Here is a 17,677-nt window from a genome sequence, read left to right as displayed (position 1 = left end):
ATCAGATTCAGTGGCAGAGCAGGTGCAAAGAGTTGAATAGCCTACTCCTGTCCCTGTTTTCCACATCGCCATGATGTAGCACCGTGCCACATAGCGACAAGATGATTGATTTTTTTTTGCTGTCAATCCTCTGAAGTGTTGAGCGCCTTGACTCGGCAGAAGTTCATTTGGGACGGGAAGTTAGTTCCAGCGAGTTAAGTAAAGTAGAAGATGCAAACGTGTGAAACTGTGAATCTCACCATCTGAGGAGACAGGCCTTAACAGTGACACTTTGATCCCGATGCCGAGTTTCTGATTTTTGAACGCTCGTCCAGTTATCTCATCGTGCTGCAACCATTCGCACTTCCTCGGGAAAAGAGACACTGCGGCCTCTGGGATTGTATGGCACCTCTCACAACCTTGAGAAGTGCTTTTACACTAATGAATTCTTATTTCTTTGAGGCGTTTTATTGAAACGCAGGAACCAGTTTGAACAGCTTCCACAGATTGCAAATTTGTTTGTTCAAAATCACACAACACCAGGGTATAGTCCAACAGGTTTATCTTGAAGTACAAACCTTTGCAGCGCTGCTCCTCCATCATGTAGTGAGCTGGTGAAGGAGCAGTGCTCTGAAAGTTTGTACTTCTAAATAAACCTGTTGGATTATAACCTGGTGTTGTGTGATTTTTAACTTTGTCTACCCCAGTCCAACACCAGCACCTCCACATCAAGATTTTTTTAAAGCCATGTTAGTTGGGGGATAAATATGGACCAAACCACTGGAAAGAACTCCCTTGCTGATCTTCAAAATAATACCTTGGAATGATTAGCATCCACTTGAGGAGGGTAGCACTCCCTCAATATTAAACTGGAACTGTCACCGTCTCCACAGTGGGACTCAAACTCAGTAGCAACATTATTACCACAATGTTTATTGATTTCAAAAATGTACTTTATTCATAAAAATATCTTGATATACATACCTTGTCACTGAAGCAGTTCAGTTCTGTACAGTGATATATGAAGAAACAAACATTAGAGTTTGACTCTATCCAACAAACAAACCCAAAGCATTTCGTACTTGCACAGGATTGTATCTTTCCTGATGAAGGGCTTTTGCCCGAAACGTCGATTTCGCTGCTCGTTGGATGCTGCCTGAACTGCTGTGCTCTTCCAGCACCACTAATCCAGTATTTGGTTTTCAGCATCTGCAGTCATTGTTTTTACCTTCCAGGATTGTAACTTAGATACTTGAAACACCAGGAGGGTCTGATAACTGAACGGACCCCCATTTAAGTTCGGTAGGAAGCCTCCGATGATAGTCTTTCCCTACTGTACCTCGGTGGCAGCTACACCAGGGTTCAGTGCGTCCCTCAGCACATAGTCCTGGACCTTGGAATGTGCCAGTCTGCAACACTTGGTCAAGGGAAATAATTGTATTTATTTATTGTAAGAAACAGGGCAGCTAATGTGCACACAGCGAACATCCGCCATTACGATCATCTGATCATCTATTTTACTGATGTTGGCTGAGCGATACATGTTGACCAGGAGAATTCTCTTACCCTTCCCAAGTAATGCCATGGTGTTTTGCAGCTCCCCTTGGGAAAATAGATCAATGGGGACCTCGTTTTGATGATTCAGTGAAAAGGCAGCACTCAAGAGTGTGACAGCTTTACCCAATCATTTTAATGCACCACGTAATTTTAACAACCCAAATATTTCTTGTAGCTCTCTTGTGGCACTGTATGTGGCAAATCAAAAACTGGTGCAGTCTCCAGATAAAGTGGGTTTGTGGAAATGTATAAGATCTTAACGGGACTGAATAGGGTGGACACCTAGAGGATGTTTGCCGCTGTGAGGGAGACTAAAACAAGAGGATACAGTTTCAGAATAAGAGGTCTCCTTTTTAAGATTCGATGAGGGGACAGTTTTTTTTCCTCTCAGAGGGCGATTTAAGTGTGGAATTCTCCTCCCCAGATGGTAGGGGGAGGCTGGATCTTTACATTTATTCAAGGCTGAGTTTGATAGGTTTTTTGGTGGGAGACCAGAGAGTCACAGATTTAGGGAGGCGGGTGTGGGGCAGACAAGAAAGTAGAGTTGAAACCAAATTAGATCCGCCCTTATGTAAAGGAATTGCAGAGTAAGTTCAGGGGGCCAAATGGCCTGTTACTATGTCCCTATGAGATAGACTATTGGACAATGCATGCTGGTTTAAGATTTCTGAGTTAAAAATCACACAACACCAGGTTATAGTCCAACAGGTTTAATTGGATGCACCAGCTTTCGGACAGCCGCTCCTTCATCAGGTGGTTGTCCCCGAAAGCTAGTGCTTCCAATTAAACCGGTTGGACTATAACCTGGTGTTGTATGACTTTTAACTTTGTCCAACACCGGCATCTCCAAATCATAAGATTTCTGAGAAGTTATAATTGTACTAATGCTGACTGTCAATGATAACCTCTGTTCCCCATAATAGGGCAAATAAATCCCACATTCTCATTGGTGTACATAGATCTCAAGTTACCAACAGGTCTTGATGGGCTCTGGAGTGGCGGTGTCTTCAGAGACAGGGAGGCTACAGAGTCGGCTGGTCTGTGAAGCCTGAAGCGGGACTCTCACGTCCATGTGAGCATGGTGTGGGCTGGTATTCTCAGGGGAAAAAAATGTGTGTTTTGTGATAATAAATAGCAAATAATGTTTCATGTAATTCAACCAACTGCCGAATCATAAATGGAGTTAACACCCGCAATCCCTCATAATACATCCTTTTGCAAGAAATATTTTTTCTTGACTGCATCAATAACTGCTGGTAGGTGTACATATTGGTTAGAAACTTCAGCCTGCATGTGAATACAATGATCAACAAAAATGTGTTGTTAAGGTCTTGTATTAACACTTGAAAACATCTGAAATTATAGTGAAGAGTAACCATGTTTAAGCTGCTTCACCTGATTTGTAATCTTTCCCTCCATGCAATTGTTATATTATGGCGTAGATTCTAACCAGACAAACCTGTATCTTGAAGACATTTACATGATGCCACTAATGAGACCTTCCAGCTTTCAGTCACTCTCACTGTGTCATGGATTAGATTACATTCCCTACAGCATGGAAACAGGCCCTTCGGCCCAACAGGTCCACACTGACCCTCCGAAGAGTAACCCATCCCAGACCCTCTGACTAATGCACCTAACACTACGTTTAGCAGTTTAGTATGGCCAATTCACCTGGCCTGCATGTCTTTGGAATGTGGGAGGAACCAGAGGAAACCCACGCAGACACAGGGAGAATGTGCAAACTCCACACAGATAATCACCCGAGGCCGGGGTTGAACCTGGGACCCTGGTGCTATGAGGCAGCAGTACTAACCACTCTGCCACCATGTCTTCAGTCAGTTAGTCAGCTATGTGTATATGATATGCAAAGGTATCAGCAAATACACAACCCATACTATGTGTGTGAAGCTGTAATATTGATGTTATACAATTGTTAGTGTTGATAATAAACCCATACTATGTGTGTGAATCTTATACAGTTGTTACTGTTGCTAATAAATCCATATTATATGTGTAAATGTGTGATATTGATGTTATACAGTTGTTAGTGTTGCTAATAAACTCATACTGTGTGTGTAAATCTGTGATATTGATGTTATACAGTTTGTGTTCTGTTAATAAGCCCATACTATGTGTGTAAATCTGTGATATTGATGTTATACAGTTGTTAGAGTTGTTAATAAACCCATACTATGTGTGTAAATCTGTGAGATTGATGTTATACAGTTGTTAGAGTTGTTAATAAGCCCATACTATGTGTGTAAATCTGTGATATTGATGTTATACAGTTGTTAGAGTTGTTAATAAGCCCATACTATGTGTGGAAATCTGTGAGATTGATGTTATACAGTTTGTGTGTTGTTAATAAACCCATACTATGTGTGTAAATCTGTGATATTGATGTTATACAGTTGTTAGAGTTGTTAATAAACCCACACTATGTGTGTGAATCTGTGATATTGATGTTGTACAGTTGTTAGGATTGTTAGTAAATTTCAAGACAGCTGTCTCAACATGAACATGATTCTTTGTGATCCATGTTACACAGGCTAACATTGAGAAATCTTGTCAACAATGTTGACATTTTTTGTTTCAAATTTCTTTTTTTTTTCACATTTTACTGACTGTACCAGGTACCCAGATATCACTGGGTGAGTCACGAAGCTCTTCTCTTTACACCCTTTGATCATTCTTCCACATCTAATAAATGTTTTGATAAGAATGGTCATGTAAAATAACACATTTTATTGTAATTTAAATTCAGGATTCACAGCAACACTTTCATTCAGCTTCAGATTGCAATCTCATGTTCTTACATTTTATCTGTTACTTGTCAGGTGACATAGATAAATGTTAAAACACACCCAGAAACTTCAATACAGATGCCAAGACACAGATTTACCAAACAAACATAAAGTTTAAAATGTTGTAATTCTAAACCATTATAAGGATAAACGCATGAGAAAGCAAAGGCTGTTATGAGGGCTACAAATCTTCTGAACGAGAAAGGTTGCTAACCATTTCAAATTCCCTGACAGCTCAAAATACTATATCATTGCTTTGACAAGAATGAAAAGTGTTTATTTGTTTTCACTTTATTATTTAAAAATGTTGAAAATTGATCATTTTTCTTCTTTGTTTTCTCCTCTAACCATCTCTCCAGATGTTAGTGATGTGTGACTTTTCAAGTACAGGTTATCTGCTGAAGTGATCATTATTTGAACTTAATGATGGGATCAACATGCTGCTTTCAGCTTGCAGGAGGTGAAACTGACTTTGTGAAACTGTCCTTGTGCAAGGAAATAAGCATGCAAACAAATATAGTTCCAGCAAGGTCACAGGGCAGTGATCAGACAAGGGAAACTGAGTTAACGTTTTCACCCTTATTGAGTTGGAACACCTGTACTGTTGCTTCAGCTAAGGACTTGCACATTCAAAGCTTCGTTTGGACACCGTTACAGCGGCACAGTGGCACAGTGGTTAGCACTGCTGCCTCACAGCGCCAGAGACCTGGGTTCAATTCCCACCTCAGGCAACTGACTGTGTGGAGTTTGCACATTCTCCCTGTGTCTGCGTGGGTGTGCTCCGGTTTCCTCCCACAGTCACAAAGATGTGCAGGTCAGGTGAATTGGCTATGCTAAATTGCCCGTAGTGTTAGATAAGGGGCAGATGTAGGGGAATGGGTGGGTTGCGCTTTGGTGGGGCGGTGTGGGCTCGTTGGGCCGAAGGGCCTGTTTCCACACTGTAAGTAATCCAATCTAACCTCATGTGTGCTATTTGCACACTTATGTCAAACTTAATATTTATAAATGATTCCTTAGCAAAATATTATTCTCTGCACTCTTTAAACACAGTCAATGGACAGCCCTTAAATTAAGAATTAAAATAGTTTACAACATAACTGCAAACATAATATACAATATCACTAATATTCAATGAGAGAGCCTCAAATATTACATTTTGTTTGAAGATTAATGATAACTTATCCTAAGAATGGGAGCTCTGCAATACAACAACAAAAGTATCATAATTGTATATTTGAGTGAGATTATTTTCAATTCTCAGAAGATTAAACCATGTGGACATTGTGCATTTGCTGGAAATTCCTTATGGTTTCAGCAATGCAACATCCATTGGGAAACAACAAACAAAGAAAGATCTGCATTTAAAAAGGATCTTTCAAAGGACTGGACATCACAAGTGTATTACAGTTTAGTGGAGCACTTTTTAAATGAATTCATGGTTGTAATACAGGAAGCACAGTAGGCAACTTGCACTCAGCAACAAACAGAAATCTAACTGAAAGTGAAAAATCTGATTGCCTGATGTTGATTGAAAGACAGATAATTGTCAGGAAATTAGGGCAAAGTCCCTTGTTTTCTCCAAAAATCCTGCCTTGGGTTATTTTACATCCACGAGAGAGAAAGAGAGAGAGCATACAGTGCCTCAGTTCAATGTCTCAATGGAAACTAGAAAGAAAGTATTCTTGATAGAGATTATGTCTGCTTACCAGGAGGGACTTCGCAGGGACCATTACTGCAATGTCAGCTTCGATAATCATTGATTAATGTGAGTCACTCATTCCATTGACCTGCTCAGGTTAGCTGCTCTCCAATGTGAGGCAAATGATCTGAGGTCAGGTTCTCCCCCAATGGAGGCAAGAGACCCATTCCGGGGCCACATGTCTTAGTGCTTGTCTCTAGAGTTGCACCAACTGAGGCCTGTGAGGCTGGTGGATCTCACATTGTATTCTTTACTCATGGAAAACAAGACCTGCAGATAAACAGGGACAGACAGAAAGGTTTCACAAAGAAACCTAATTTTCAAGTGAGATTATATTTTCAAAATAGACAGGCGAGTTTACAAATGGAGGCAGAGAGACAAAGAGAGAAAAAAAGCATGTATTACGTAGTACCTTTCATGACCAAAGAACAATCTAAATCATCTTAGAGGCAATAATGAATTCTTTGGATGTCTTGCCAGCACAGCATGGTGGCTCAGTGGTTAGCATTGCTGCCTCACAGTGCCAGAGACCTAGGTACGATTTCAGTCTGCGTGGAATTTGCACATTCTCCATATGTCTGTGTGGGTTTCCTCTGGGGTGTCCTGGTTTCCTCCCACAGTCCAGACCTGTGCAAGTTACGTGGATTGGACATGCTAGATTGTCCATAGTGTTCAGGGGTCTGTGGGTTAGCCATGGTTGGGGTCTGGCTGGCGTGCTCTTTAGAGGGTCCGTGCAGACTTGATGGTTCAAATGGGGAGGATCCTACCGATGGAAACCAACTTGCACACAGCAAGCTCCCACAAACAACAATATGATAATGAGCAGATAATCAGTTTCCAATGTGACTTCCTGAACCTTCCCGCTCTTTGTAATAGTGTGGGGGAATCTTTTGAGGCCTACCTGAGAGGGTGGACAGGTCAGCATTTAACAGCTGACTTGAAAGGCAGCATCTCTGACAGCAGAGCACTCCCTCAGTACTGCACTGACAGCTTCAGCCTCAGTTAGATAGCAAACTTGGTTTTAACCGTCACCTCATCAACCAGCGCTCCTGCTAAATCAGCAAAAGTTATGTACCTCAAGTACTGTGATCTACCATGGTATCTGAGTATTTATGCTGTATTTATGATGTGTATAACCCCTGCATTACATTTCTATTCCTGTGTGTTTTTTACATTGATTTTAGGAGGATTGTTGATGTTTTTACAATGATTCTTTGAGGGATATTGATGTTCTGAAGCTTCACTTGGACAGGATTTACTGTGGTTATGTACAGCTCTTGATTATGCAGAATATTTGATCAGCTGACACTTTCCTGGTCCCATAGGTGCTGGGTAATAAAATGTTTCTGCAGAGTAGGACTTGAACCCATGACCATTCAACTCAGAGATGAGTGCTGTATCTCGAATTACGGTTGTGGGGTTTACCCTTTTACATTACATTTCCTACAGTGTGGAAACAGGCCCATCGGCCCAACAAGTCCACACCGACCCTCCGAAGAGCAACCCACCCAGACCTATTCCCCTACATTTACCCCTAATTTCCCTACCTATCACTATGGGCAATTTAGCATGGCCAATTCACCTAACCTGCACATCTTTGGATTGTGGGAGGAAACCAGAGCACCCAGAGGAAACCCACGCAGACACAGAGAGAATGTGCAAATGTCACACAGACAGTTGCCCAAAGCGGGAATTGAACCTCCCAGCGCTGTGAGGTAGCAGTGCTAACCACTGAGCCACCATGCCGCCCCTGCTGATCATGTAATAGTTAGTGTTTTGGAGGGACTGACTCCTCTGACTCCGTGCTGTCATGTGACGTGAGCTTGTCCAGATAGGTTAATGCCTTGCACTTGATGAGTCCATAATACATTTCTAACATAGTACATGGTCTACTGTCATTAATCTCCTCCCAGGCCTCATCCAGCTCCTCACTTTTCATCCCAAAAGAGCTAAAGATGAACTTGTAGCAGCAGCGATTGAAGCGAATGTGCTTCTCCCCAGAAAACCTGGAGCTGTGGATGGGCACCACGCCAGCTTTCCTGGCGCAAATTCCGACATAAATGTCTTCAGGCATCGAGGTCACCATCGCCACAGAAGCGACAAAAACCTTACGGGCAACATCCTGTGAGATGACGTAGGCCGTCGAGCTGCAGTAGTCGGGGTAATACTTGCCCGAATACAGGCTGATGGGCACATGATGTTTGTTCAGAGGGTCTCGAATGGGCATTACCTGGTGGTTGACTCTCCCAATGTAGAGGTCCTCCGCATGTCTCTTCAAACTGAGCAGGTATTCCACCAAGCTTCTGTAATTGACAAAGGTCTCTTCATCAGATTTCAGAATGAACAGAGCTTTAGGGCAAAATGTCACGGCCCAGCGCATGATCATAATGGTTTTAAGGACAGCGTTGTTGGCCGAGTCTGGGAAAGTGCCTTGGATGATGTCCCTGTGGTCTGCATACTCTTTATTGATCTCCTCTTGGGTTGCCTGCGTTTGAGGGATCCCAATTGCAAACAATGTTAACAAACCATAACCTTGCACTTGACTCACATTAGCCCAAGTCTTCCTGATGACCTCCCGCCGTGTCACGTTTCCTGCGTTGCTGGAAACAAAAGCCAGGAGAAAGAGGTTGCCGTGACTGCAAGCATCTGTGTTGCTGATGCGAAAATACCTGGAGGCATTCCCCTTGACCTGGCCCATGTCCAGTTTCCTCGCTCTCTCCCGGATGTCCAGAGTTTGGACATCTGTATAGGTGTTTGGAGAGGACTGTAGCAGGTACTCTTCCACAATGTCAGCTCCAAAGAGCAAGGCATGGAACAGAGCCACATTGAAGAGAAGGAAGCACCACTGATGAGTACGAAGCCTACAGAATAAAAGCTGGTTGAAGAAAAACAAAACAAGAGAAAGAACATCAGGCTGAACAAACCCACTCCATTTGTAATATTAGATTAGATTAGATTACTTACAGTGTGGAAACAGGCCCTTCGGCCCAACAAGTCCACACCGACCCACCGAAGCGCAACCCACCCATTCCCCTACATTTACCCTTTTACTTAACACTACAGGCAATTTAGCATGGTCAATTCACCTAACCTGCACATCTTTGGACTGTGGGAGGAAACCGGAGCACCCGGAGGAAACCCACGCAGACACGGGGAGAATGTGCAAACTCCACACAGTCAGTCACCTGAGTCGGGAATTGAACCCAGGTCTCTGGCGCTGTGAGGCAGCAGTGCTAACCACTGTGCCACCGTGCCGCCCTTATTGCTTATTGTCATTCAATCTCATTTCTCATCAACAAAATATCTGTCACCCATTTATGCACCCACTGGGTGCTTATTCCTGCTAATATTGTGCATTAAAGGTTAAAACAATTATAGATAACCCTGACCAATAATAAATACCAAATATACATGTGTATTTCTGATTTGTTTTCCTGGTGAAAGGCTTATGCCTGAAATGTCGATTCTCCTGCTCCTCAGATGCTGCCTGACCTGCTGTGCTTTTCCAGCACCACACACGCGACTCTGATCTCCAGCATCTGCAAACCTCACCTTCTCCTCATACATGTGTAAAAGTCAACATGGTGAGTTTTGCTCTGCAAAGCTGATTTTTCATGATCTTCTACCTTAACTGGGAGAACCCCTCTTTTTAATCTGAGGAACTCTTAGTTCCAGTCTCTCCCACAAGGGGAGTCACCTTTTCAGCATCCACCCTGTTAAGTCCCCCAGGTTAAACAGGATCACTTCTTCTTCTCTAAATCCTAATTTATGTATAATTTCTCTTAACCAGCTTCAATCTTCACCTTTCTTCTTTACATTTTCTCAGGAATGAGGGTGTCCTTTCAAAAGCTATAGGATTTTCAAACTTTATTTCCTAGTTCAATGCCATCAACAATGGGCAATTTAATGGATCTTTAATGTTCCCATTTATGAAGAGTACCTCCCATTCATACCAGCCAATCTCTCTTGCTTTGTCTGAGCAGCTCCCCATCCTCCAGTTCCCCATTTATTAATGCAAGACTATGTAAGACTATGTAAGAAAATGTAAGACTAAACGGATCCTGTATTCATATGGAATATTGTTTCAATTTTCAAAATTTATTACTATGTCAAACACCAATTTGCTTTCACTGTAGATGACACTGCTTTAAGAAATTGCTCAATATGTTACTATTGTCAAAAGTGGTACATGAATGAAGGCAGAGAGCACCACTTAGAAAATTGCACCACATACAAAGTCACAACTGCTCTGCTAAGATTTACCAGTTACTCTTAGAAGAAGGAACCACCCCACCAAAGAAATATGTGCATGACCTAGACAATAGGAGCACAAATAGACCATTCAGTCCCTGGGCCTTGCTCTGCCATTCAGTAAGACCATGGTCCATGTTTGTTTTCAAATTCCACTTTCCAATCTACTTCTCTTTGATTCTCCTACCTATCAAGAATGTATCCACAGCTTCCTTAAAACTCGCATCCACTTCCTTCTGAGGCAGATGGTTCCAAAGTCACACATCCATCTGAGAGAAATATTTCTCTTCATCTCGGTCCTGAAAGAGTGACTCCTAATTTTAGTGCAGTGCCCCCTTGTTCTGACTGACCCACAAGAGGAAACATCCTTTCCACATCCACCTTGTCAAGACCATTTAGGATTATATACACTTCAATCGTGTCACCCCTCACCTTTCTAACAAGCCCAATCTGTCCAAATTTTCCTCATAAGTCAACCTGCTCATTCCAGATATCAATCGGTAAACCTTCCCTGAAACACATCCAACATATTTATAATCCTCCTTCAGTGAAGAGACAAAGACTGCACACATTATTCAAGATGTGATCACACTAATGCCTAGTAAAACCATTGTCTTGCACCCTTATTTTATATTAAATTCCTCTTGTAGTAAAGAACAGCATCCCACTAACCTTCTTGATTATATGCTATACCGGCATGCTAACATTTTATGACTCATGCACTCGAAAATCTGAATCTCTCCAGACTCGGAATTTTGCCGGGGTTCACTGTATAAGTAACACCCTGCTCTTTTAGTCTTCCTGCCAAAGTAAACAACTTCACATTTTCTCACATTGTGCTCTATCTGCCAGACTTTTCCCCTATCCAACCATATTGGTCTACAACTTCTTGAAGTCTTCCTTGCAACATACTGGACCCAGAGACTTTCCAGCCCCAGCTCCAATGGTTTGCTTAGCATCACTTCCCTTCTGATTGTAATATCACGATGTTACTCCCTCCCTGCTACCTCCTAATTTACAGACATTACTGGAATGTTTTTGCTATAGAGCCATAGAGTCATACAACACAGAAACAAACCCTTCAGTCCACACTGACCAGATATCCTAAATTAATATAATACCATTTGCCAGCATTTGACCCATATTCCTCTAAATCCTTCCTCTTCATATTCCCATCCAGATGCCTTTTAAATGCTGCAATTGTACCAGCCTCGACCACTTCTTCTGGCAGCTCATTTCATACACTCACCATTCTTTGCATGCAAAAGTTGACCCTTAGATCCCTTTTAAATCTTTCCCCTCTCATCTTAAACCTATGCCCTCTAGTTTGGACTCTCCTACCCTGCTATTTACCCTATCCATGCCCCTCATGATTTTATAAACCTCTATAAAGTCATCCCTCAGCATCTGGTGCTCCAGAGAAAATAGCCCCAGTCTATTCAGCCTCTCCCTATAGCTCAAACCCTCCAACCCTGGCCACATCCTTGTAAATCCTTTCTGAACCCTTTCAAGTTTAACAGCATCTTTCCTATAGCAGGGAGACCAGAACTGAATGAAATACTCCAAAGTGGCTTAATCAATGTCCTGTCCAATGGCAACATGACATCCCAACTCCTATAGTCCCACTGATCAATAAAGGCAAGCGTGCCAAATGCCTTCTTCACTCCCCTGATGAAATTCCTGATGATTGCCCGAAACATCGATTTTCCTGCTCCTTAGATGCTGCCTGACCTGCTGTGCTTTTCCAGCACCACTCTAATCTTGACTCTGATCTCCAGCATCTGCAGTCCTCACTTTCGCCTTCTTCACTCCCCTGTCTACCTGCGACCCTACTTTCAAGGAACTATGAACCTGCACTCCAAGGTCTCTGTTCAGCAACACTCACCAGAACGTAACATTAAATGCCTCATTAAGTATTCCTCATAGTGAAGACAGAAGCAAAACATTTTTTTCATTTCATTCCACCATTTCCTGGTTATTTACTATTAATTCGCTCTCACTCCCTAGCGAACAGACACTCACTTTATTTACACTTTTCCTTTTGAGTGCCTGTACAAACTCTTGCTATTTGTTTTTAATATTCCTAGTTAACTTCCTCTAATACTCCAACTTCTACCACCTAAATAACCTTCTAGTTATCCTGTGTTGCTCTTTATATTCTAACCAATCATTTGACTGCAATTCATCTCAGCACAGTTATATTTCTTCTTAAGTTTGATATTTATCAGAACTTATGAACAACAGAAGGTCCATTAGGCTTACTCTGCCATTTAATACAGTCATTAATAATAAAGCATATCAATGCCTTTTACCCACTCGATCTTCATAGCACTGTACGTCACTGATAACCTAATATTTATCAATCTCTATTTTAAAAGTAAATAGCTTTCACTTTTGTCCCTCTAGGGTAGAGAATTACAAAGATTCACAACCCTCAATGTTAAAAATATTCTCGTTATCTTGATAAATGGCTTCCCATTTATTTTTAAATTATTATCATTCGTTCTCGACTCCCCAGCCGGAGGAAGGATCACACCTGCACTTACCCTGTCTATCCCTTAAGTATTATATAGGGTTCAATGAGATCACTCATTCTTCAAAACTCCAGAGAATACAGGTCTAGTTTGCTCAAGCTCCCCCTGCCATCTGGGAACAAGTCTTGTGAACCTTCATTGCACTCCCTCTGTGGTAATAACATTCTTCCTGATGCAAAGAACCCAAAATTGCACTCAATACTCTGGGTGTGGTCTATCCAAGCTTCCACACAATTGAGGTTCGAGTTTTTTTTAAAAAACTACAGATGTTGGAATCCAAATCAGGAGGTCGAAAAGCCGATGTTACAGGTGTAACCCTTCTTTAGGACCCTCCTGATGCTGCCTGGCTTGCTGTATTCTTCCGGTCTCCTGCCTGTCTATACAATCGAAGCAAGACTTCATTACTCCTGTATTCAAATCGTATAATGATAAAAGCTAACATTCCTTTAGCCTCCCAATAGCTTACTGCAAATTGCTACATGTTAGCCTTCAGTAACTTAGCAACAAGGACACCAATGTCCGTTTGTACATCTACATTTTCCAACTTCTTCCCAATTAACAAATAGTTCACACATTTGTTTCTCCAACCAAAGTGGATGATTTCACATCTTTCCACATTATATTTCATCTGCCATGTTCTTTCCCAAATACCAAGCCTGTCCAAGCCTTTCCGAAGTCAATTTACATCTTCCTCGCAATGCGCATTCCTGTTCAACTTTATATTGTCTGCAAAGTTGGAACTATTTGGCCCCCACTTCCAAATCATTGGTATAATGTTTTGTACAATAGTGCCCGAGGACTGATTCTTGTTGAAACCCATTAGTCATAGCCAGCCAACATAAAAATTACCCAGTTTTATTCCCACTCTATTTTCTGCCTGGAAGCCAATCCTTCACCTAAGCTAGTACAAGACCTCTCATCCTAAGAGCCTTATGGCTTCTAAATAACCTCCAGTGGTGAACATTATTAAAAAATCTTCTGGAAATCCCAGAATACCTCATCCATCAACTCCCCTTTAGCAATTTTATTAGCAAAATCTTCAAAAAAACTCCAATGCATTCATCAAATACACTTTCCCAGTTGTAAACTCATGCTGACTATGCCCAGTCAGATCATTGCTATCCAAGTGTCCATTTATCACATACTTTATAATCAATTCTACCATTTTTCCCATTATTGACAGGATTGTAGTTCTCTACTTTCTCTCTCACTTGTTTCTTAAATAATAGGATGACTTTTGCAAACTTCTGATCCATAGGATCATTTCACAATATTTAGAATTCTGGTAGGTAATCACCAATACATTCATTATCTCTACAGCCACCTCCTTCAGCACTTTGGGATGGAACTGATCAAGTCCTGGGGACATATTAACTTTCAGCTTCATTAATTGTTTTTACTCATTAGATGTGAGTGTCACTAGCTAGACCAGCATTTATTGTCATCCCCAATTGCCCAGAGAGCAGTTAAGAATCAATGTGGGTCTGGAGTCACATGTAGGCCAGACTAGGTAAGGATGGAGGATTTCCTTTCAGGAAACTACATGAGTTTTACTGACAATTGACAATGGTTTCATGGTCATCATTAGATTTTAATTTCAGATTTTAATTGAATCCAAATTCCCCCATCTGCTATTGTGAGGTTTGAACCTGAGTTGTCTGGGTTTCTGGATTAATAGTCTAGTGATAATAACATTAGGTTATTTCCTCCCTAATTTTGCCAGTACAACCTTCGTATTGCGGTAATACTTACTCCCTTCAAGACATTATTCTCTATAATCACTTGGATCTCTAATTCTGGGACATCTCTCATATTATCCTCAGTGAAAACAGATACAAAGCAATCATTCACCTACTCTGCTACTGGTCTAATCCCCATATAAATTCTCCAGACTTTACCTGCAATACATCCATATTTGTCTTAGTCAAACATTTCCTTTTTATGTGCCTATAGAAGTTTCCAGTCCGCTTTCATTTTTTTTACTAGATTGCATTTGTATTCTTTTCTCTTTTTCCTTTTCAGTTTATTGGTCCTTTTTGTTCTGTACTCTAAAAACTTTCAAATCCTCAGATTTATTACTACTTCTGGCAAATTTATCAGCCTTTTCTGTTAATCTCGTACAATCCTGAACTTTCATTGTCAGACATGGTTGACAGACCTTTCTTGAGTTTTTGCATCTCAAAACAATACACATTTGCTGGAAGCTATGTAGTAGTTCTTTAAAGGTCTACTGTCTGTGAATAGCCACACCTTTTCGTGTATTTTCTCAGTCCATCCCAGACAATGTCTACCACATGACCTCACAGTTTCCCTTATTCAAATGTAACACCCTTGCTTCAGATTGAACAACCTTGCTTTCAAAAGTAATGCAAAATTCTCTCATATTGGTGTCACACATCCCTAACTGTTTTGTTATAACAAGATTATTAATTATCCCTTTTTCATAACATGATACGAGGTGTTAAATAACCTGACCTCTAGACAGCTCCTCATCAGAGTTCACCATGCCTGACATAAACCTGAAACTCATCCTCCGTAGTTTCAGTCCTCAGTTGGCTTAAGCAGTATGTATACAGATTGAAATGTTTTCTTTAATTTCTTTAGTTAACCAGGGATTGCAGCCTCCCATTAGCAGCCTTCTTTATAGTTGAATATAGTTATTTACAGTGTTCAGAAATATCCCTTTAAATATCTTGCCACTGTTTCTCTAACCCTAACCTAGCATACCAGTTCATTTCAGCTAGCTCAGCCTGCATGCCCACATGGTTGCCCTTATTTAGATTTAAAATATTAGCATTAGACCCAGTCTTCTCCTTTTCAATCAAATTCAATCATATTATTGTTGCTGCTATATTGGGGTGCCTTATCTCTGAGACCACTAATTAATCCTGTCTCATTACACAATAGCGAGTCCAATATAACCTGCTCGCTGGTTGGTTCCAAAACATGTTGTTCTAAGAAACCATCTCAAATGCATGAAAAAAACTGTCTTCAAAATATTTATACATTTGGGGAGGGAGGAAAATAAGAGATATTTATCATTTCACACCACCCTTTGGAGGCAATTCCCTAAATATATTTTTGCGTTGCAATGACTAGATTAGCCTGAAGTGCTGAGTCATAGGGATCAGTTCTGGGACCTCTGCTCTTTGTGATTTTTATAAATTTTTATGGGTTAGTAAGTTTGCTGATGACATGAAGGTTGGTGGAGTTGTGAATAGTGTGGAGGGCTGTTGTAAGTTGCAACGGGACATTGACAAGATACAGAACTGTGCTGATAAGTGGCAGAGGGAATTCAACCTGGAAAAGTGTGAAGTGATTGACATTGGAAGGTCGAATTTGAATACGGAATACATGGTTAAAGGCAGGATTCTTGGCAGTATGGAGGAATAGAGGGATCTTGGGGTCCATGTCCATAGATCCCTCAAAGTTGCCACCCAAGTTGATAGGGTTGTTAAGAAGACATATGTTGTGTTGGCTTTCATTAACGGGGCAGTTGAGTTTAAGAACTGCGAGGTTATGCTGCAGCTCTATGAAGCCCTGGTTAGACCACACTTGGAATATTGTGTTCATTTCTAGTTGCCCCACTTTCAGAAGGATTTGGAAGCTTTAGAGAGGGAGCGGAGGAGATTTACCAGGATGCTGCCTGGATTGGAAGGCATGTCTCATGAAGAAAGGGTGAGGGAGCTAGGCTTTTCTCATTGGAGCCAAGAAGGGTGAGGGGTGACTTGATAGAGGTGTACAAGATGTTGAGAGGCATAGATAGAATGGATAGCCAAAGACGTTTTCCCAGGGCAGAAATGGCTATTGCAAGAAGGCATAATTTTAAGGTGATTGGTGGAAAGTTTAGGGGAGATGTCAGAGGTATGTTCTTTATGCATAAAATGGTGGGTGCATGGAATGCACTTCCAGCGGTGGTAGTAGAATCAGATACATTAGGGACATTTAAGTGACTCTTGGATAGGCACTAGAAGATAGTACAAAGAAGGGTGTGTAAGTTAGTCTTATCTTAGAATAAGAATAAAAGGCCGGCACAACATCAAGTGCCGAAGTGGCTGTGCTGTGCTGTACTGTTCTATGTTCTATGTAAAGCTGACATCAACACTAATGGACATCTTTCTAGTGCTGGGAGTCTCTCTGATTCTCAAACATCTTCACTGGGCGAAATGGAACTAAAACTGTAAAAATGTACAGGTACTGGATGAGTAACATTCTCTTCGCTTATTTTTAGGTGTTGCCAAGCTAAGATAGTGTAATACGTTTTGTTGGTTTACTGTCCCATAAGACCATAAGAAATAACAATAGGAGCTAGCTGTTCATCCCCTCAAGTTGTTCGATCGAATCATGGCTGATCCAGAATTCCTCATGTCCACTTTTTGCCCTTTTCTTGTAACCCTTGATTCTCTGACTAATCAAGAATCTACCTCAGCCTTAAGGCCTCTGCCCCTTCAGCTCTCTGAGGCAAGCCATTCTGACCTGTCCAATTTGCAGTCTTTTGATTTGCGCCTGATTCAATACTTTTTGGTAAAATATCGCAACACACTCACCTGCATGGTCAGCTCAATCACATCACCTTCCAGATGAATAAAGCCTCAATGATGGATAGATTATCCGGTCTTGCCGCTCTCCATCTGTTGGTCTGGTATCTTGCGCCAAACTTTACTGTGCAATTTCAAAATGAAGGAAGATATTGTTTGGTTAGCCCAATTCCCCTGTTAGAGTCATGGAATGAAATCCTATAGCTTGCTTACAGATCAAATACCTGGGAAAGGGAACAAGAATCAGGTGAAACACAGACAACATATCACTCAGGGTAGACTTTGTCCAATTGCAAACTTTTCCATTCTCGT

The 17,677-nt window shown here is 41.3% G+C and overlaps 1 protein-coding gene across 1 annotated transcript; it reads right to left on the bottom strand.

Annotated features, from left to right (window-relative positions):
• Nucleotides 1-7,810: 7,810 nt before the first annotated feature.
• Nucleotides 7,811-9,609, bottom strand: LOC140469253 (beta-1,3-galactosyltransferase 9). The gene is made up of 2 exons (XM_072565590.1): nt 9,595-9,609; nt 7,811-8,917 (listed from the first exon to the last, which is right to left on the bottom strand). Exons 1-2 carry the CDS (start codon nt 9,607-9,609, stop codon nt 7,811-7,813), a joined length of 1,122 nt encoding a protein of 373 aa, XP_072421691.1.
• Nucleotides 9,610-17,677: the final 8,068 nt, after the last annotated feature.

This window comes from Chiloscyllium punctatum, chromosome 49 (assembly GCF_047496795.1).
Source record: "Chiloscyllium punctatum isolate Juve2018m chromosome 49, sChiPun1.3, whole genome shotgun sequence".
In the NCBI taxonomy this organism is placed as follows: Eukaryota; Metazoa; Chordata; class Chondrichthyes; order Orectolobiformes; family Hemiscylliidae; genus Chiloscyllium; species Chiloscyllium punctatum.
The sequence above is the reverse complement of the archived record's forward strand: the minus strand, read 5'-3'. Positions and strand labels throughout refer to the sequence as shown.